We start from the raw sequence: 21,642 nt of genomic DNA, 5'->3' as shown, positions 1-21,642 counted from the left end.
GAAGCCAGGTAACACACACCAATTAGTTAAACTGCAGGAATGTCTTAAAGACATAAAGACCTGGATGGCCGCTAACTTTCTGCTTCTTAATTCAGATAAAACTGAGGTTATTTTACTCGGCCCTGAAAATCTTAGAAATATGGTATCTAAGCAGATTCTTACTCTGGATGGCATTACCTTGGCCTCCAGTAACACTGTGAGAAACCTTGAGTCATTTTTGACCAGGACATGTCCTTCAATGCACATATTAAACAAATATGTAAGACTGCTTTCTTCCATTTGCGCAATATCTCTAAAATTAGAAATATCCTGTCTCAGAGTGATGCTGAAAAACTAGTTCATGCATTTATTACTTCCAGGCTGGACTACTGTAATTCACTATTATCAGGAAGTCCTAAAAACTCGCTGAGAAGCCTTCAGCTAATCCAAAATGCTGCAGCAAGAGTACTGACAGGGACTAGAAAGAGAGAGCATATTTCTCCTGTTTTGGCTTCCTTCATTGGCTTCCTGTTAAATCCAGAATTGATTTCAAAATCCTGCTCCTCACATACAAGGTCTTAAATAATCAGGCCCCATCTTATCTTAATGACCTTGTAGTACCATATCACCCTATTAGAGCACTTCGCTCTTGCACTGCAGGCCTACTTGTTGTTCCTAGAGTATTTAAAAGTAGAATGGGAGGCAGAGCCTTCAGTTTTCAGGCCCCTCTTCTGTGGAACCAGCTTCCAGTTTGGATTCGGGAGACAGACACTATCTCTACTTTCAAGATTAGGCTTAAAACTTTCCTTTTGCTAAAGCATATAGTTAGGGCTGGACCAGGTGACCCTGAATCCTCCCTTAGTTATGCTGCAATAGACGTGGCTGCCGGGGATTCCCATGATGCATTGAGTTTTTCCTTCCAGTCACCTTTCTCACTCACTATGTGCTAATAGACCTCTCTGCATCGAATCATATCTGTTATTAATCTCTGTCTCTCTTCCACAGCATGTCTTTCATCCTGTTTTCCTTCTTTCACCCCAACCGGTCGCAGCAGATGGCCGCCCTCCCTGAGCCTGGTTCTGCCGGAGGTTTCTTCCTGTTAAAGGGAGTTTTTCCTTCCCACTGTCGCCAAAGTGCTTGCTCATAGGGGTCATATGATTGTTGGGTTTTCTCTGTATTTATTATTGTGCGATCTACTGTACAATATAAAGCGCCTTGAGGCGACTTTTGTTGTGATTTGGCGCTATATAAATAAAATTGAATTGAATTGAATTGAACAATAATGGTGGCGAAGTTGGAGACTGAGCTGATGATAAGGCTGATGATTCTTTTACCAACTGAGCTATAGACTGGGAAATGGACTGTAACATAGTTTGTAATAAGTCTGGCTGTGACTGTAACTGAGCTATGGGTTGTGAGGCTGAATGTGATGGAGGTGACAACTGAGCGGCTAACTGAGCTAGTGGCTGCTGTGCGGCTAGCTGAGCTCCTGGAGGCTGGGCAGCTAAGTGAGCTCCTAGAGGCTGGGCAGCTAAGTGAGCTCCTAGAGGCTGGGCAGCTAAGTGGGCAGCTAAGTGAGCTCCTGGAGGCTGGGCAGCTAAGTGAGCTCCTGGAGGCTGGGCAGCTAAGTGAGCTCCTGGAGGCTGGGCAGCTAAGTGAGCTCCTGGAGGCTGAGCAGCTAAGTGAGCTCCTGGAGGCTGCTGGGCAGCTAAATAAGCTCCTGGAGGCTGCTGGGCAGCTAAATAAGCTCCTGGAGGCTGCTGGACAGCTAAGTGAGCTCCTGGAAACACATTCTTGGAAACGACAGTTGCAGGTAAGCCAGGGAAAACACCATAGTCCTCACTGGCTGCACAAAAAACGGCCCCAGAATAAACAGTCCTTAAACTGGAAGGCTTGTGGTTACTGTCTTTTTTACTCACCACAGCCGGCAACTCAGAAGTCTCAGGACACGGCTGTGGCGATGGGCGTCGGCGGCGTGAACGTCGCTTCCTTCTTGGGGATAGCACCGACTAGAGGTCTGCGCGGGAATGTTTTTTTAGTCCCGCTCCCGCCCGCTCCCGCAAGGTTTTGTACCGCACCCGACCGCTCCCGCTGTATATTCAGTCTTTGTTCACCCGCTGCCCGCTTAGAATAATTTTCTACCCGACCCGACCGTTCCGCTAAATTTAGATCTGGTTTCCAAAATCTCACATTTAAATGGGGTACCACCAAAAATAGAGATAACAGATAAAACTGCAGGTTGTGCAATGATTGTATTTATTTTTCTTAAACAAGATGCATTTATCTGTCAAGATGCAACATTTATCTTTTAACATGGAAAACGTGTTGCAAAAATAAAATAAATAAAAACGAATACAGCATTGTGGCCTATTTGTTATTTTTATGTAAAATACAAACGTAACATTTTTCTGTCAACACAGTAGGGAAAGTGTCGCCATGAAAAAAAAAGTCACTTAAAATTGTAAACAAAAGAACAAAATAGTTGGCCACTGCGAAATTAAATGATTGTTTAAACTATCAGTTTAACGAAAAAATGTCCCAATGTCGAATTCAAGGTCTCTCCTACAAAAGAAAATATGCATATATAAATACAACAATAAACGACATCTCAAAATTATAAACTATTAATCAAATGAACGAAACTTACTTAAAAATCCAAATTATTTTAAATTTCCATGCAGGAAAAGAATGTCACTGACTGATGAGGGTTTCAGTACTGAACGTCTCTCCTCCAAAATCCGACCACAAAGGCTGAATGCTCTCTCGGAAGGTGCACTCGTTGCCGGGATGCAGAGGACAAATCTTGCAAGGTTGCTCAGGGCAGGGAACTGGGAACTGTTGGAATTCCACCACTGCAAAATGTTTTGTTGACTTGATAATTCAAGTTTCATGGTCCTGTACTCCTGAATCTGAACATCTAGTGATTTTGATCCACATGATTCTTCCTCTTCCTCCCAATCTGAAAATTTATGAAGAACAGTAGGCCTTTTGGCAGGTGTTGGTTCAACATCCTCATCATGTGCATGATCAAACTTTAAATCTTCGATCATCTCCTTGACTCCCTGTATCACATTCTGTCGCCCTCTTTCATCTAACATTCTCAGACCTCGCAGATTTGGTGTCAGAAAGGTTGCTATTTTATAAAGCATGTGAACAGAATGGGATGAAGTGCTGTCTGCTGACAGTAATTCTTTCAGCCGTGTTACACAGACGGTTGCAATTTCAGAGAGCAGAGGGTCTTTTGTGGCTGATGTACAGTTCTCAATTAATCGCACAGACCACGGAAGAACAAGTGAGGCACTGGGAGCTGTGTTATCAGTTTCCAAGTCGTCAGTTGCCTCTTTGAAGGGTTTTAGGAATGATACTAGTAACTTAAGAGTACTGATGCTAATGCGTCCGATCTTGTCATAATTATTGCTCTCAGTCAGCACAGATGCAATGTCTTCGTACTGTTCCAAGACAGAATTTAACATGTCAAAGTTAGAGTTCCATCGTGTCTCTATGGATTGTTTCAGTGACTTTTTAAGCTTGCCCTGCTGTCCTGAGTGTTTGAAATATGTAACCAACTTTTAACATCAGTCAGAAGGCTAGCGATCTCTGGAGACTTTTCGATTATGGCAGGACCAAACGCACTGGAGAGAGTCACGTTTAGTATGTGCGCTGTGCAGTTTAGCCTCGTGTATTCTCGTAAGGCACTGATCATGTTGGCTCCACGATCTGTGACAAAAATCTTTTTTGCCCATGTCTGTCGCATCAATGCCAAACACTCTGAGATTCTGCAGCAGGTGCCTTCGAATGTTTTCACCTGTCTTTGAGGTGCTTGGGTCAAAGGGGCAGCAAAAGCACTCTTGAATGTAGCTCAGATTGCTCATTAACGTAATGGATGGTTGCAGACAAAAGGACGTTTTTCGATATGTTTCTGTCCATATGTCTGCTGTAACAGCGCATCCAAACTTCGATATTGTTGCAGTGATTTCCTCCACAACATGTTTACGTAGACTCTGAGCCCTCATTTCAACATTTCTTGACACCGTTGTGGGGTGTGGTAGTATCTCACAGACATCGAATTTTCCTATTCTTGCTGCTGTGTCGACCAAATGTTGGGCCAGCTGTGTGAAGCCTTTTCCAGAGATGGTATCATACGGTCGAATGTCTTGGCAAACAAACTGAACACATTTGTCTCTGGTTTCTTTTTAAACTTCTCTGGCACCAGCAAAGATTTAGTAAATGCCAGTTTTGTTTGCCCCTTTGTGATGGGACATGAGTGCCGCCTTAAACCTGAGGTTCCAGTCTTGTGACTGCAAAGGGTAAAACTTTGAGGCATTTATCGCATTGTACAAAGGGTAATTTTTTTCCATTTGCGTCTATGACGCATGAAAAGACTCCCATACATCAGACTTGCCTGATGTGGGTTTCCTTAAAGTAAACTGACCGTTGTCTAATCCCAGCTGAACGTCCTTCAAGGAAATTGCATCTTCAGTTTGCTCTGCCATGTTGGTAAAGCGGCTCTGATGCAGGTGATGCGCGCACAGAGTCACAGACTGTGCAAGTAAAATGCACGTGCAAAAAGCACTGATCCATGCGCTCAGTGCGTGTAACAGGCGTGAGCACTGGCTGTACCAGTGCTCAATTAGAATGAGGAAATCACAGATATGCTGTTCCTAAAAAATGTCGGGCACGCTATATTTTCAGACCGCCCGCACCCGTTCAAATTACACCAGAGTTACCGACCGCTACCGCATTTTATTTGGAAATTTATTCCCGCGCCGCAAGAAATCTGGTCGGGTCCCGCGGCTCCCGCGGGACAGCCGCGGGAATGCAGACCTCTAGCACCGACCGGCCGGGTAATTCCACATCCGGCGGGCCGGGCGGCAGATTCCCTGGCGGGCAGAGCAAAACATTCGCCGCCGGGCTGGGTCGGGAAGCGGTAGCGGTTGAAGGGTGAAGGTGAAGTTCGTTCAGAATGAAGTCCTGTGCGAGCGGATGAAGAGAGTCCAGTAGCCAGTGGTGAGCAAAGATTAACTGCTGTAGCCTGGCTTCTACAGCGCGGTGTAATTCGTCTCCCTCACGTTCGAGCCACAGATTGACTAATCGTGAGACAGAGTCGATTACTTCCTCCCGAAACTCCTGGGAGGGCGCGGATGCTGCTGGGTCCATGTTTGGTCGGCTCGTACTGTCACGGCTGGGGCAGCAGTCGTGTTGAGGATGAATGAGGACCCAAAATGCAGACAGCCGACTGATGATATGAGTGAGGGTTTATTTACAGGTGGCAGTGGCAAACAGGCAGTGAGGAATGGCAAATGCTAACGGAAACCTAAACTGGGAAAAACTAAAGAGCAAACCTGAAGTCATATGAACTGGAGAATGCAGAGAGACGCAGAGATACACGGATGACGCAGATGACACAGAGAAACGCAGACTACACAGAAGAACGCAGACGAGCCGACGCCGAGCACAGCCTGACACCCACTAAATATACACACAAACAAGGAGACCAGGTAATGACATACAGGTGGGAGCACAGCTGATTCTAATACACAAGACGACCTGAGGATACAAGCTGAACATGATGACAACAGACACAGACCGTCAGAATAAAACAGGAAATCCAGAACACGAACAGGGCACGAGGGGAGGACACAGAATACCAAAACCAGAATAACTAGAACAGAGGAAAATAATCATAAAACACACAACGCTGGGTCAACGACCCAGGACCATGACAATCATATCCCATCCATCCATTATCAAGGGTGAGGTCAAAAACCCGTCAACTGGGCAGAGAGTAGTGCCAGCCAAGGAAGCAGTAAAAACTTCTTGTTACATTGCTAAAAATAATTTATTTACAGAAACAGATGTAAAATCATATATAGAAAATTCAGCAGTGGGTTGACCAACACTAAAAATCTAATAAAAGTGTACTTAAAAGTTGCAGGAGAAGCTAGATTCACACTTGAAGCGACGTTCTTTTACACCCTCAGGACGCTGATCTTCTAAAGTGGGGTGTATAGTCCTGTAAATGCGTCCCTCTGCTTTGGTCAGGAAAAGGGGAGTGAGGGGATTTCATTCACACAAGCCGTGCTGAAAGCGGATGATGTATGCAACTGTTGACTGCTGATTGGTTGACAAGGGGGCCATAGATGATTATAGTGGTATAATCATTACCTTGTCCTGATCCCTTCCACTAGAGCCACCTAGTGGACTTTGGTAAGGCTAACCCTGATTGGTTATTGGTGGAGTCTTTTAGGGGCATGAACTAATGTAGGGGTAAATAATTTTACCGTCAGGATGTGCTGTCCATTGGAAAAAACTAAAAACACAAGTCTTACGATAAAAAATATGCAATATAGCACAACTACAAAAGACTAAAAACCATAAAAGATTAACAAACCGCCCACTACCAGGATGGCATACAGTGGTGTGAAAAAGTGTTTGCTCTCTTCCTGATTTCCTGTTTTTTTTCTATGTTTGTCACACTTAAATGTTTCAGATCATCAAACAAATTGGTAACACCTTTATAACACAACCCGCGAATAAGGCACAATTACCCTGTACTTATGTCCATTTTGAGGGCAACAAGTCAGGTTTTTGCAAGAAACAATGAAACATGTAGTACAAAGGAGTTTGCAAAGAAAAGCATCTGGACTTCTTTAAGTTGCTTGAAGACGTTTCACCTCTCATCCGAGAAGCTTCTTCAGTTCTAAGGTCAAATGGCCGAGAGTCCCAGATTTAAACCCAGTGGGAGTATCCCCCCAAGGAGGGACAAAGGACCCCCTGGTGATCCTCTAATCACAGCCACTTCACAAGCGCATGGCACAACATAGAAGAGCCACCTCCACAGGACAAGACTCAGCAGTCCATCTGCATCTTAAGGATAAAGGTCACTCTTTCGAGGATGCCAATGTTCACATTTTGGACAGAGAGGACAGATGGTTTGAAAGAGGAGTGAAAGAGGCCATCTATGTCCACTGTGAGCGACCATCTTTGAACAGAGGCGGTGGTTTACGACACCAACTGTCTGCCATCTATAATCCAGTTTTGAGTTCCCTCCCCAGACGCCTTAATGCCCACTCACATCCTGGGCCATCTGACCTCAGGATTTCACATGACAAGGTGGGGCCAGGTTTCACAATGGGCTCACCCGAAACCCTGGCTGATTAGGTCCCACACCCGCTTTCACACCTGGGCTCATGTGATTAGAGGATCACCAGGGGGTCCTTTGTCCATCCTTGGGGGGATACTCCCACTGGGTTTAAATCTGGGACTCTCGGCCATTTGACCTTAGAACTGAAGAAGCTTCTCGGATGAGAGGTGAAACGTCTTCAAGCAACTTAAAGAAGTCCAGACGCTTTTCTTTGCAAACTCCTTTGACTACGATGACCTGGATGACTGAGAACCTTCACAGACAATGAAACATGTACACTGTACATACCCTGTATTTTCTGGAGCACGGGTCATGTTATGGAGTAACTAAGGTGCAAGTACCCTACTTGCAGTTTGCAGGCAACAAGTCAGTTTTTTGCAAGAAACAGTAAAACAAGTACACTGGACTTTCTGGAATGTGAGTGATATTATAGAGTCACCTGCAAGATCCGCGAAACAATAAAACAATAACACTGCAGCACCCATGAATAAGGCACAAATAGTGTGTAATTACGTGTAATTTCATGTACCAAGTTAGGTTTTTGCAGAAAACACTAAAACATTAAAATAATTACACAGTTAGTACCCTGTAATTACATGTAATTATGTGTAACAAGTTTTGTACAGGAAACAAACTCAGTATGTGTAAGTTACTTTGCTCACAAAGTAAAAGACATTTTCCAAACTGAAAAATTCCATGGTGGTTCTGAGTGTAAGAATTGTTTTGTATGGTAATGTATTGTTAGAGCTATTTTTTAAGAGTTTCATGTTTCATGTTTTTCTTTTTTAAAGTTTAATGAAAATAGCTGCTTTCCAGTTAATGCAAATGCTTGACTGCAGTTGTTGCTGCTAAGGGTGGCCCAACCACTTATTAGGTTTAGTGGGTCTTTTTTTAGTGTCCCTTTCAGGGTTTTGCAGGTTCAGTGTGCCTTCAATTTTGAATAAATCAATCAAATCTCTTTGACTGAGAGACTAAATTCTCTTTCACATTTTACATTCTGTTAAATGTATAAATCATGTTTGTAGTGACTGTCCTGAGAGGACTACATATTTACAAAAAAATCAGTTGTTCGTAAGCGCAGAAGCAAAGGCCTACATATTGACTTTTTTACACAGTATATTAAAATATTAAAAATAAAAACCAGCTGAATTAAAAGGCTTGATCAGTGTGTGACATGGTTAACTGTCATTAGCTACAAGGAGAATTAAAATGTAAATGAAAAAATGAAGGGCGAGTGTTGACAAAATAACTCGTTGAACTTACTGTTTACAGACATTCTCACAGATCCTAATCTGAAAGTGCTTTTGAGCTTGCACCTGAACAGTTTGCCTTATTTATGGAGATGGTCAGAGCTCCCATCCCCTCTTACAACTCTCCTTGCTAATGTATTAAATGAATTCTGAACAATTTTGAACAAACACCATCTTCTCTACATCACATTGTTAGCCAAGGTGGTTAGCAAGAGGGAACTCATCTCTTACGATGCAAAATCACTGAAGCTTGGTTATTTACTGATGTATTTCCATATGAACCACAGGTCATAATTGAGCCTAAAACAGTAAAAGCAAGCCAGCAGTTACTTGCCTTGCACGTTCAAGTTTACATCAGTTTACAGTCAAAGACCTGTGATTTATCCACAAATCGCCGGCACACATCGCCAGAAAAAAGGTGCTGGACTGCTGGCTCCAGTAAGTGTTAGTCAGTAAGTGACCTCGGACCTCAGGCAAAAGAAATACTTGTTTTTGAGTTTGCATTGTGTGCATCTTTATGGTTTTATCTTTAAACACACTGTAGAGTTATAAGACTAGGGAGTAAAGCTTTAACTGAAGTTGCAAATTTGCAGGTGTGCCTGGGGCAACTGTGCCGTTCTGCATGACCCAGTTTCAGCCTACCTTTAGCTGTCTGACAGATGGCATTAACATTTGCCTCTAGAATATTTCGGTATACAGAAGAGTTCATAGCTGACTCAAAATCTTTTATGGAGGTTGTTACATTTACTGATTAGTGTGCTTTTGAGGCTTTACCCTCCTAATTCCTGCGGCAGTAGTAATGGTGTAGTTAGTTTTTCACAAGGGTATATAGAGTTATGTGAAAACATTATTTACACAAGGCATACAAGACTGAGAGCCCCTATTTTAGGATGTGGAAAACCTCATAGCACCCTCTGGTGGCCGCAAAGTTACCATGTGGTTCAGGTAGAGCTGCTCATAAAGACAGAAATAACTGCAAAGTAATCTTTATTCAGTGATATCTTTATTGCATTTGAACTATTTCACCTATTCATAGTCCAGCATTTACTTCATATATCATAAGATCACACAACTAATAACACAGTAGACACTATGCGATTATTTTTTATATGAGATTCTACTTGCTTACATTTGTATGTAAGAATAAAACCTAACACCACAAATACATCCATCACCATTTCTTGACTAGTAGTGTGCAGTATGTGTCATTTCCCCATTGTCTTTCTGTTTTTCTCATTTTGTTTGATTGGAGTTCTTCGATTTTGTGAACTTCCTGGCCTTCCCCAGTGTTCTCATTAGATTTAGGAAAGTTACTGTGCATATATGTATATGTTGGCTGGTGTGTTTCTTTTTTCCTTTTTCAGTAATAGCTATCTTGTGTCTGGGTCTATGTCCCTCTTTTCTCTTATTGTCTGATTCTGTTTACCTGTGTTTCATTTGTTTCCCCTTCCCCTGATGTCTATGTTTGTGCATAGATAGCTTCTGTCATGGCATCTTTCATCCCCATCTTTTCCTTGCCTGTGTTTGGATTATTGTAGATTTAATTTGCCTTTTTTTGCCTGTCTGTGAAGTCTGCTTTGGTAATAATATTTATTTTAAGTACAATACTTAATTAAATGTGTTTAAGGGCTTCTGTAACAGAGAAAGTTCCTTTTCTGCTGGCAGTTTCTTATGCCGAAGGATGCGGTACCGTTCTTCTCGAGGACACCACAGAAGCCGTCAGTCGGGCAGTTTGGGAGGTCCTCATACTGCACTTGTTCTCCACCCACCCACAGCCACTGACCAGCCAGATTACACAGGCCTGTCCACACCTGCCAACCGTAAAAAAAGAGATACATATAATTACAGTATAAATACAGTCTCTCACCAACACAAATGTGTGCATGAAACTGCCCAACCTCATCAGTGGTAGCCTCTTGTGCGCTCTTTTGTCCAGCGGTGTGGTCATCTGGAGTGATGAGGGAGGCCAGGTCATAGCTGTGGTTCCAGTATGAAGAGGGTGGATCATCTGTGTCCATTGCATCCAGAGACCTACAGTGTTCTAATGCCTCCTCCCAAGTCTTATTCTCCTTCACCAGAATCAGCTTTTCATCGTAGCATAGGAAAGCACGATTATCATCACAATTCTTGTTTCCCCATTTTCCATTGTTTGTGTACACACAGTTTCCATTTTGATCTGGTTCTGCAAGAAGTAAGAGAAGGAAACAGAGAAAAAAAGACTGGGATGGATTTCAGGGAAATGTTAAAGGTAAATAAAACTAGATTCAGTGTCAAATCATTTAGCCAGTACAGTGTTTATGTGTCTAACAAAAAACCTCTTTGCTGAAGTTGCAGCTGGTTTGGGCCATTATGAAACTCTAGTATAGTCAACACTGTGGTGAAAAATACTGCTGCATACTGTAAATCTGACCCTCTGTCAGCACTAATGTCTCTAATGGATTTCAGGTCAAAGTGCAAAAGAGATTTGCATAATAATAAGTCTGATCTTGTAACATCTAAGGAGTCAAAAATATAGTGTCAGACTTTCACTATATGTTACCATTGTGATCCCACATGGTGAAGATGGCTATTTCACCTCCTCTGGACCATTTCCATGGACTTGATGCATCCTCTCGGTACAAACCAATCCATCCAGAGAATTCAAAAACTTCACTCTCTTCTGCATTTCTGATTTGGACCAAGTCAGTGTGGTGCTCCCTGCAGAACTCTTGTGCACTTGCCCAGTTTCTCTTGTAAGGGTCATTATAAAAAGTGACGTCTAGCAGATGTCCACACACAGGGAAAAGAATAAGCAGGAGAGCAACGTTCTTCTTCCTCATTGTGTTTTTCACAAGAGAAAACTGGAACAAAAAGCCTGCACAGCCAGGACACAGAGGACAAACTTTATAGTGAGAAAGAGCACGGTCACTGAGTCCACATAATGCTCTACTGATAAATGCTGAGAGAAATTTAGGTCAATAAACTCTTCAGTAGATACAATTAGAGTGCACAGATTTTGTGTCTGTTTATAGAAATCAATACAACATTTATAATTTCCGAAACATAACTTAAATTATACAAATAAAATGTTTTAATATTTAAAACAGAAAAAAGAAAAGAAGACAAATAGAAATGCTAATTTAAATGAATCGTTGTAATGACATTTACAAAAAACACAGTTCCACTGAGATAACTTTTCTTTTTTGGGGAAGCAGCTATTTCCATTCATTCACTTCTGCTTATCCTTTTTCAGGGTCGCGGGGGGCCCTGGAGCCTATCCCAGCGAGAAGCAGGGTACACCTTGGACAGGTCGCCAGTCTGTCGTAGGACTAACACATAGACAGAGACAGAGACAACCATTCACACTCACATTCATTCCCACATTCACACCTATGGCCAATTTAGTGTTTCCAGTTGACATATCCTCACTAACTGCATATCTTTGGACTGTGAGAGGAAGCCGGAGTAGCCGGAGATAACTCACCCAAACATGGGGAGAACATGCAAACTCCACACAGAAAGACCCAGGAGTGATGGTGGAATTGAAGTCAGGACCTTCTTGCTGTGAGGCAACAGTGCTAACCACTGTGCTGCCTCCTCTGTAAACCGCTGTTTGAAAAATCTAGATTTAAGAACTTCAGCAATCAAGCCGTTTCAGAGACTACAGCGACTGTGGTCCAGTTTATGCAGGAATACTTTGTTAATGAGCTACCTTTTTAAATCTATTTCTTTCCTATATCTATGTGGCAGTTTAATTAATCATAGTTTTCAATCACTGATATGAAAACAGGAGTTAATCCAGTTCATCTCTGTCACTTGAGCTGTGTTTATTATCACTAACTGGTTGTTACATATTTTCCTCAAGGCATCTTCAGCTATATATCTTACTACTGGTAGCTGTGGGTTAGTGCAAAGCATTACAACAGCATAAAATGTTAAGAACAAACAAACAAACAAAGAAAAACATTTATATCACTGGATTTAAAAAAATGTAAACAACCTGCCTTTTCAAAAGGTTTGAATATCTGTAACTGCCATGAGAGACTTGACTGTTTATATTGCTTGTACAGTTTGAGGTAGAACAGGGGAAGCAGTGTGGACTTCGTCTTCGTACAGAAGATTCCACTGAAACATTTTGCTGGGCGTTCCACAGCAGCAGAAGGGAAATGTTACTGTAAATTACAGTGATTTACAGTAACATTATCAAAGTACTTTTTTAGTCGATGCGATGGCAAACCATTGCTCAATATTTTAAACAAGTAAGAAGTATACTTACCCCACAATAATCATTTCAAGAAAGTGCTGTTAATGACTAAAAAAATTAAGAGAATGAGTGGTAGATGCATACATGCTAGTCTCAGAAAGTTAAGCTGTTTTTAATACACAGTTTCAGCAGATTTAAACTGTAATCAGCCAAACTGATAAAGACTTATGTGGCGATCACACAGTGTCTTCCTCTGTTTGACTCATCAGACCTGTTTGTACAGCAGCACTTACCTTGGCAGATATAAGCGGAGAAATTCACTCTGGTTATGATCCCTCTAAATCAAATCCAAAAAGAGGCCAGTGGTGATTCAGAAGTCCATGCAAAACCTGCCACCGATGTCCTTAATGAAATTGATTGATAGCTCTGACGTGCTATCCCAGAAGTCATTTAAATTGTTCTGCAATTCGATCAGGATACAAAGCAGCAGCATTCAAATGTGTCGTTTTGAGGTACTGGATCATCTTTCATGAGAATTCATTCAGTTGAATGTTCTGGATATTTACTTAGTGCCTTCCTATAACCTTCAGGGATCATGTGCTGCAGACTGTCACTCCTTACTGACAGAAAATTATCAAAAGTCGGTCTTTTTATGTTTGATTGATGTTAAAACAATAAGGTCAACTTTTTATTTTTTAATCTCCACCACCTCCTGTTAGCAATATTTTTGCTTTAATGATAGCAGATGATTACATGTTATCAACTATGTCTGCTTTAAAAATCTAAAAACAACTTTAAAAACAGCTACAGGACAGACGTCTAAAAATTGAAGTGAAACTCACTCTATGTTTTTTAGTTGTGATTCATTTATTGCCATTAATTTATTTCATTCTTATTGTGGAAATATAAATAATTATTATTATCTTCAAATAAAGGTTAACAAAGAGGCCTCTGGGGCCTGGATCTCCTCCATGCCTGTTTCATGTCCTGGGGGGCAGGGCTATGGCTCCCCACACCTACTATTAGACAGCTACATGGAGAAACCTTGTGAATACAAGTGCACTTACACACACACAGGTGATCACACCTGAGTACCTGTTTGTACACACCTATGTATGAACAGATACTCACAGACACACAGTATCCTGGTTGGCTGCTGCCTCTGAATATATCGTGTTGTCGGTCTTGTGTGCTGCTCAGTAAAATTCAATATTTAATATTTACTGTAATTTGTGCTTATGTTGTTTGTTGCTTTCTTTTTGCTTGATTTTTTTCTAGCAGGTGATCAAACAGATTTAGCGTCTTTTCTCTCCTCCTATTTATTACTCTCTTCTCCTGTTTTTCTTTCCCGCTCCTTCTGTTGAGTTTCTTCCCAACTTCTATTTTCTTCGTCTTTCTCTCTCCTGTCCCCAGTCCTGTGTGTTCTGACTGTAATAACTTAAAAGTAGATGGAACAAACTATGACTATCAAATTGACCAGTATGGAAAAAGCTGTAATGATGCATTTGGGAAAATAAATCTGTAGGCATTTTTCTTGTCCTTCAGACAATAATTCTGATTGCTACAGTGCCGAATTAATCAGTTACAAAATGACTCAAAACCTGTGGAATCTGACTGGTATTTATCATAGAATACCAAAATCGGCAGGTCCACCACTGGCACCAGGTGCTTTTTACAGATGAGAGCAGGTTTAATTTGACCCTACCCTGGCGCATTTGGCTGCATGTGGAGAAAGTATGCAGGCAGTTTCACTGACAAACCTCCACGCCCGGCTGACCCAAATCCAGTACAACTTTTCAGGCCCTTCATCAGGTTGCACCTCAAACTGTCCAGGGATCCCCTCGTCCAGATCTGGGAGTAGATTCCCCAAGACACCACCTGTGCCGTGACGTTGTCAGGCAGGCATACAAGCAGATGGGGGCCATACAAACTACTAAGTAACATTTTTTGGCAAAATAGATGAACCTGCGGCATAATTTGTTTCACTTTGATTTTTGGGGTGTCTTTGAATTCAACCATCTGTAGGTTGATCATTTCCATCAAATGATCCTTTTTGTTCCTAACACATTATACCCAGTCAATATCAGTATAGAGATCCAGCATGAGTCACTAGTGAGATCTGACATCTTTGTGGGGGGTTTTTGAGCAGTGTATTTTTAAACATCATGATGCCTATAAGCCAGTTTGAATGTTAAGTTTCCATGATTCAAATCCTTCCATGCCTCATTGTCATTGTATTTGATAAACAGATATATTATGATTCCATTAACCTTGGTTTGTTATTCACCATAGTGAGTTTATTTCCATTCGTGTGTGTATGATGGAGTTCAAACCCTCATCCCTCAGTCCACTCACACACAGACACTATACAGTCCAAGTCCTTTGCAACCTTTCCTTTTAATGTGTGCCTTGCTCTTGTTTGTTATTTATTCCTGTTATCTTACCAATTGTGTTTCCTGCACAGTTTTATTGTACATGGACAATGACAAAAAAGAGCAATTTTATTCTATTCTAAAGGTAGTCCTGCACACTCCTCAATTATGGGATGTGCTTAAGTTTTTCAAAGGACTGCACTGAGTCACATGACTGTATAATTCAAGTATGGGGCATGTGATGAGCAGATCAGCTGACCTAAACCCAGAGCACTTTGTCCTAGATTTTTAGGAAACCTGAATGAATGAGCTTACAACACATGGCGACAGAAATCGAGTTCACATTAGGCTATGCATACACAAATGGCATACAGCTCATATTTCTTACAGTGCAGTCATGAACATTTAGATATTTTGCTGACATCAGCAGGTTTGCTTGCAAACCGAATACAGGTAGCTATGCCTACAACAAATTTGTGGAAGTTAAGATGCTTGTTGACTGAGCTATGGGCTTTAATTTTCATACACAAAACTGGGATCTTACATAAATATATTGGGGTGGCTGTGGCTGAGGCAGCACAAGTCACTTGCTAATCAGAAGGTTGGTAGTTTAATCCCTGGCTGCTCCAGTCTGCACGCCAAATATTGGGTAAGATACTAATTCCAAGTTGCCCTTAGATGCATCCACCAGAATATGAATGTTTGTGAATGTTTGATAGAAAGCATTTAAGTATAGAAAAAAGTGCTTGTGCGAATGATTCACTTTGCTCAGGTAGAGCAGAAAAGTGCTATGTACAAACCAGTCCATTTACCATATCTGTATAATTTTAAGAAAACATTGATCATTTTTCTCTTGAAAATTGAATTCTTTAGATTTCCTGGGCAACTTTCTACTGTTCTATGTCACTGATATACGATAACTATAATGCTATAATCTGGACTACATAAACTGAAATATGAATGAACTGAAACCTTTTTCTATGTTAACTATTTAATTTTAAAATAAATTTTGAATTTATCGGCACATAGATGGGCATCAGTGTTTTTTCCTCATAGCACCTTAAGGCTTACAGTAATACAGAAAACTGATCAGAAATATATATTAATGATTATATATACTTTTATTTCTTTCCAAACAGAAAAGGAACCAGAAACATTGTAACGTCCGTGTATGAGCCGTGATCCCTCCAGCATCCACGTGTAAACTTCTCCACCTGTATTAAGGGGCCAGAAAGCCCAGTCCAGGCGAGCTCCTGTGTCAGGAGTTGGCACCAGTCCGTGGCCCTCTGATGATGTGGATCCGAGCTTCCTCATCCAGTTCCTCCACAATTCTCTCCTGTTTCACAGACAGGATGGTGTAGCTAACTGGAAAACTGCAGGTTAAAGGAAACACATTAAAAGAGCCATGTGTGTAGTTTAACTCGTGTTTTAACTGGAAACCCTCAAACCCAAAGCATCGTCATTTTAGACTGCTTTGCTGGCTGAACAGTTAGCAACCTTTAAGGTGCATTACAGTTAGGTTTAGGGGCTCAAACCTATTTTTGTTGTAGAGCCCCAAACCTATTTGGGGCTCTACAACAAAAACCACAGTCGATTTTAAATAAAAAATAAAATAAAATTGATCTACATGCAGTGTCACAGCCAAGTGAGACATGTTCTCTCATTATTCCAAATCAACCATTATTTCTTGGTTTATTTTCCTGTAAAGTTTATATTATAATTATATTTTTTTTTTTTCCATTAACTGCACCTACTGGACTGGAGGAAGTAATTAGAACAGGTATGTCCCAGCCATTTTACATGATGGGCCAGAAACAGCCCACTTTGATTTTAAGTGGGCTGGACCAGTGAAACTCCTCTTTCTGTCAGTGTAAAGAAGCCTAAATACACTTGTAATTCTTAAAATCTTAATAAAGAAATGCTGCTGTAGTAAATGAAATAAATCTGTCAGCATGATTTTCCGGACTTAAATTATAAGAAATAAATATGAACAGTTCCAGACTGTCCTGTAAATATAAAACAAAAAGTATCATAGGTTTTTTTAATTTATTGACAGAAAACGTTTTTTTTCTCCTTTCTATAGTTTTTATATTTCTATAGCGGATAGTAGAAAAAACATAAACGTTCCCATCATTCTTTTGTTAAACATATTACACTGATGTAGCTAAAACAGCTAAAGGTTTATCAGTAAACATAAAGTTGTGAAACTACAGTTAAAAGTTCAAAATCTATGCCCTCCTTTTCCAAAACTCTCCAATGGAGCCAGAGTGGCTGTGGCTCAGGTGGTAGAGCAGATCAGCTACAAGGTTGGTGGTTCGATCCTTGGCTTCCCCAGTCTGCATGCCAAATATCCTTGGGCAAGATACTAACCCAAAGTTGCCCTCCGATGCGTTCATCACTGTGTGAATGTTTGTTAATTTTCACTTGAGTTTAGAAGTGCTTGTATGAATAAGGGTGAAGGAGGCATGTTGTATACAGCACTTTGAGTACTCCGGGAGAGTAGGCAAGCGCTATATAAGAATCAGTCCATTTACCATTAAATTCTTTACCAGGCCAGTTTTGGCCCCTGCGCCTTATGTTTGATACCCCTGAATTGGAACATTAAAGGTTAATAGATTACTGAACCTTTTATTAAAATGTAACTAAAAATGTTTTACTTATTTATTAAGATGTACTGCAGGGGGCTTGCACCAGGACTGACATAGCTACATTTTTTTTGTGTGTTATCATAACACAAAAACACAACACTGCCTCACCTGCCCTTTAACACGAAGAGGGCAAGACTCACATCATGTCACGTGTTTAGGGCAGGATGATTTTGTTCATGACTACCTACACTTTGCCGTTAAGACGTTGTGGACAGCTGTCAGGTTATCCGTCTGATCCCCTGAACTACGACATTTCACATGTATCACTAGAAATCTGAAGCTTTAAAACAACGTTCGGTGATTTCTCATCAGTAGCAAAAGTCATTGTGTCCAGTTAGAGATTTAATATTTTCATACTGTGTTCCTTTCTCGTGCATAAATCAAAGTACAACATTGTTTGTTTTTTAACAGGTTAAAAAGAAATAAAAACAGAATGTGGTGACTTATCCTTAAATTAAATGTATTCACAGAATATAAAATGTTGCCCCATGTGGACTCTTTTAAAGGATCAGTTTCAATAACAAATAACATTTGTTATGCTGTCTGTACCAAGGGCGTCGATTTGGCATGGACGGAGGGGACATGTCCCCACCAATAATTTGATCGCTTCTTGCAAAAAAAAAAAAAACCGACAGAAAGAAAAAAAAGATCTGTCAGCGTCTCATTCACCTGTGGCGCAGAAAGAGTTAAATTACATTCTCTACTGGAGTCCTACCTCATGTGACAAATATGGCCAATGTGATTGGCGAAGCCTTTCAGGGAGCTCTGTTTAGTTTTAGCAGCGGCAAACCTGCGCTGCGAGGACCTGCAAGGAGGAGAGGAGGATGGCAGCAAAAAGGAAGAACCTGATATAAGAAAGTATTTTTCAAAGAAACCTGTAAGTCACTTAAAGCCAAGTTCACTCATAAAATGTGTCCGTCATAATAACGTTACAGGCTATGCTAGGCTTTGGCCCACATCAGTCTAAAATTGTATGCAACCATGAATAACGTGTTTTGGAAACTAACTGCACAACAGGCAGCACTATTAGTTCTCTCAGTCTCAGAGTAGCATTTCTAATTTTGATTGAAACTGTCAGAGAAAACGGCAGCCTCGAGCAAGCCAGGATATTAGTTTACAGAGGCTTTTATATGTCTAACGTTAAAATGTTGGTGACACAATAATTTCATCCTAATGGTACTGACATATTCATAGGGTTAATTTTTGAGACAAAATATCATGAGGTAGTCATGATTTTGCAAATATTCCACCTTGTAGTGCAGTTTGCACTACAATTGTTAGGCTGCTGATGTAAATTGATTGATTAGTGTAGATTTGACAAAGAATCTGAATTGACATGTCTCACTTTTTATATGGCACGAATCAATGTGTTATTTTATCAGGTGGCAATATGTCCTAGTGCAGCCAGAGGGGAAAAGCCAGGGCCAAAGGTGAGGCACATCAAGCACAGAATAATAATTTTGTGGTCATCTTAGATGAGTTTTATCGACAAAAACCACCAGTTCATTTAGTGTTCCCTTAGTGCTAATGTATAAGAGAAGTTGGTGTACTATAACTGAAATAATCGTGTTAAGATAAGATTACCTTTCATTTTGTCACAGCAGAAAGTGGACAGTGCAAAGTTATATAGCAAAAATTAGAATACAATAAGAATAATATACTGTACACAACTGTACAGAATAGAATAAAATAGTAGAAAAAAAATAGAATAAAATATACATTAGGATAAAAATAGAATACAAATGTTATATACAACTGATTAAAAATACAACTTACAACGTCTTATTGCACATGTGTGTGTTTGATCAGCTGCAAAAGTCTTTGTTGTGGAGTCTGGGGAGGAAAGACCTGCGAAATCGCTCCATTCCACATTTAAGTCCTTAAAGTCATATTCTTTTATTGTCTTGACTGTATTTGAAGCTATTTTTATTTTTGTATGATACCTGATTTATATGGAATATGGCTGAAGTAAACTAAAGCCTAAAATACTTAGTCAGTCATTCGTTTAATCGTAATTTAACATTATATAATTCACATATAAAACTATGAATTGTAATTTTAAATGGTTTAATAGCATGTAGAATAGCATATGTAGGCAAGTATATTTCTTCTTTTTTATCAAGAAGCAAAGACGAAAAGGAAAAAAAAAAAGAAACAGGGCAGGGTTCGGTGGTTGAAACACCCGTCCCCACCAATGCCAAAACCAAATCTACGCCCTTGGTCTGTACATTATTTATAGTTATGTTGTACTGGGTTATAAATAAATAATAAAGTGCACTCAGTTTCTTTAACAAGTCTGATGATCAACTCTGCTAAACAGACTGTATGTTTAATAAAGTGTAATATTTACATTTTTTAAGCTGAATTTGCAGTCCCACGCATTAATGACTTACTGTGAACTGCTCTGCACTTCCCATCACGGGGTCTGTAAACAAGTGTTCTTGTTTAACCTCACCTCTCTCCTTTCTCTAAGGAGTGCAGAACACATGGACTGTTCTTAGTCTAAACACCCAAACACTCCTGCCATTCATTCTTTAAGCGACCTGTGAAGGATACAGATGCCGACCACAAAAGCTCCTATAGACAAGCCTGTCAGCAGGTTGCGGGTTCGGATCCGGGCTGCATTTTTCTTCCAGAAGTCGAGGTTCTTTCGGTGGCGGAGGAGTTGTTCCTCCGCCGCTGTTAGTCTGGGTTTAGCAGCTCCTTCTGCTCCTTCCTTAGACATGACTTCTTTGGATCGTCTGCTGCTCGAGAGGAGTGTCCAGTGAACCGGAACGGCTCTAATTCTTCCTTGTATTGTTCATTTGCGGTTGGCAAACAGCAAAATGGTGCATTACCGCCACCAACTGGTGTGGAGTGTGGACCTTAATGACAGAAAAAAAAAAACAAAACAACAAAAAACATTCAAATCCTCCCAAACAAATGAGTCTGCTTTAAAAACCAAAATATGATCTGATAACTTTCACTTCTCAAGCTCTTACGAAATAAGTCAACCAAGTCCAATTTCACTTTCTTATTGCCAAGCTTTTTGATCAGTTATCTTCTTTCAGCATCATATTTCTGACAATGCAATAAAACATGTTCTGTTTCCTGTTCTCTACTGCAGTCACACTCCCCTGTACGGTGTTTCCCCATTAAAAACAACGTGTTATTCAAACTGGTGTGTCCAAATCTAAGTGGCGATATAACCGTTTCCTCTTTCCTGTTTGTTCCTGTGCTTCTAATTTCTTCTATTTTCCTTTGGATTCTGTAAAAGCATCGCCCTTTCCTCTCTTCCTTCCATTGCTTTTGGCACCTTTCTTTCATTTTGTGCCATATTCTACTTTTGATCTCTGTCCCACTGATATCCATATCCACCATCGGTCTCTTTGTTGCTTCCTTTGCTGTTCTGTCTGCCATAAGCCCCATCATAGTAATTGTGGATAATGTTTGGTGGATCTCTATCAGAATGTCAGCTCTGCAGTCTGAGTGACTGTCTTGCAAACTAGCCAGTAATAAACTTGAGTCTGAACATATCACAGATCTTAGTGGTGTTGCATCTTGAATCCACCGGACAGCTAACAGTATTGAAACCATTTCTCAGTGTACACTGATAAATCATCACTGATCCTTTTCCTTACTTTGATATTAAATTCAGGAACAATAAATGCTGTGTATATTTTGACATAACTGACTGATTAATATATTCCTGCACTGTATGTGAATTTAAGATAAAAACCCTATCCTTGTTGATTTTTTTCTCAATAGTGTGAAATCTACTACTGCATCAGGGAGTATCCAAGGTGGTATTGTAGGCAACGTAACTGTCTGACTCATGTTGATCTTATCCAGAGTAAGTTCAACCGCTTTCTGTCCCACTGTCCACCCAAAGATCTTCAATTATCTTTTCTTTTTTTCCCAGCAGGGGTGGAAAATAGTTTTTGTTGGATGATCTTTACCATGTCCTTGTAAACTTGCCCAGTAATTCAATGGCATTTCTCCCACTTCTACCTTTACTGCTGCTGTTGAGGCTGTTTTGAATGCACCTGTGCAGTCTTGGATACTATCTAACTTATGAAGACTTGTT

The 21,642-nt window shown here is 40.5% G+C and overlaps 1 protein-coding gene across 1 annotated transcript; it reads right to left on the bottom strand.

Annotated features, from left to right (window-relative positions):
* Positions 1-16,028: 16,028 nt before the first annotated feature.
* Positions 16,029-20,359, bottom strand: LOC116335538 (cytochrome c oxidase assembly factor 3 homolog, mitochondrial). The gene is made up of 2 exons (XM_031759263.2): positions 20,133-20,359; positions 16,029-16,293 (listed from the first exon to the last, which is right to left on the bottom strand). The coding sequence occupies exons 1-2, from the start codon at positions 20,299-20,301 to the stop codon at positions 16,187-16,189; spliced, it is 276 nt and encodes a 91-aa protein (XP_031615123.1). The 5' UTR covers positions 20,302-20,359; the 3' UTR covers positions 16,029-16,186.
* Positions 20,360-21,642: the final 1,283 nt, after the last annotated feature.

The sequence above is a fragment of the Oreochromis aureus genome, linkage group 4 (genome assembly GCF_013358895.1).
Source record: "Oreochromis aureus strain Israel breed Guangdong linkage group 4, ZZ_aureus, whole genome shotgun sequence".
In the NCBI taxonomy this organism is placed as follows: Eukaryota; Metazoa; Chordata; class Actinopteri; order Cichliformes; family Cichlidae; genus Oreochromis; species Oreochromis aureus.
Note: the sequence above shows the minus strand (reverse complement) of the source record. Positions and strands in the feature narration are given on the sequence as shown.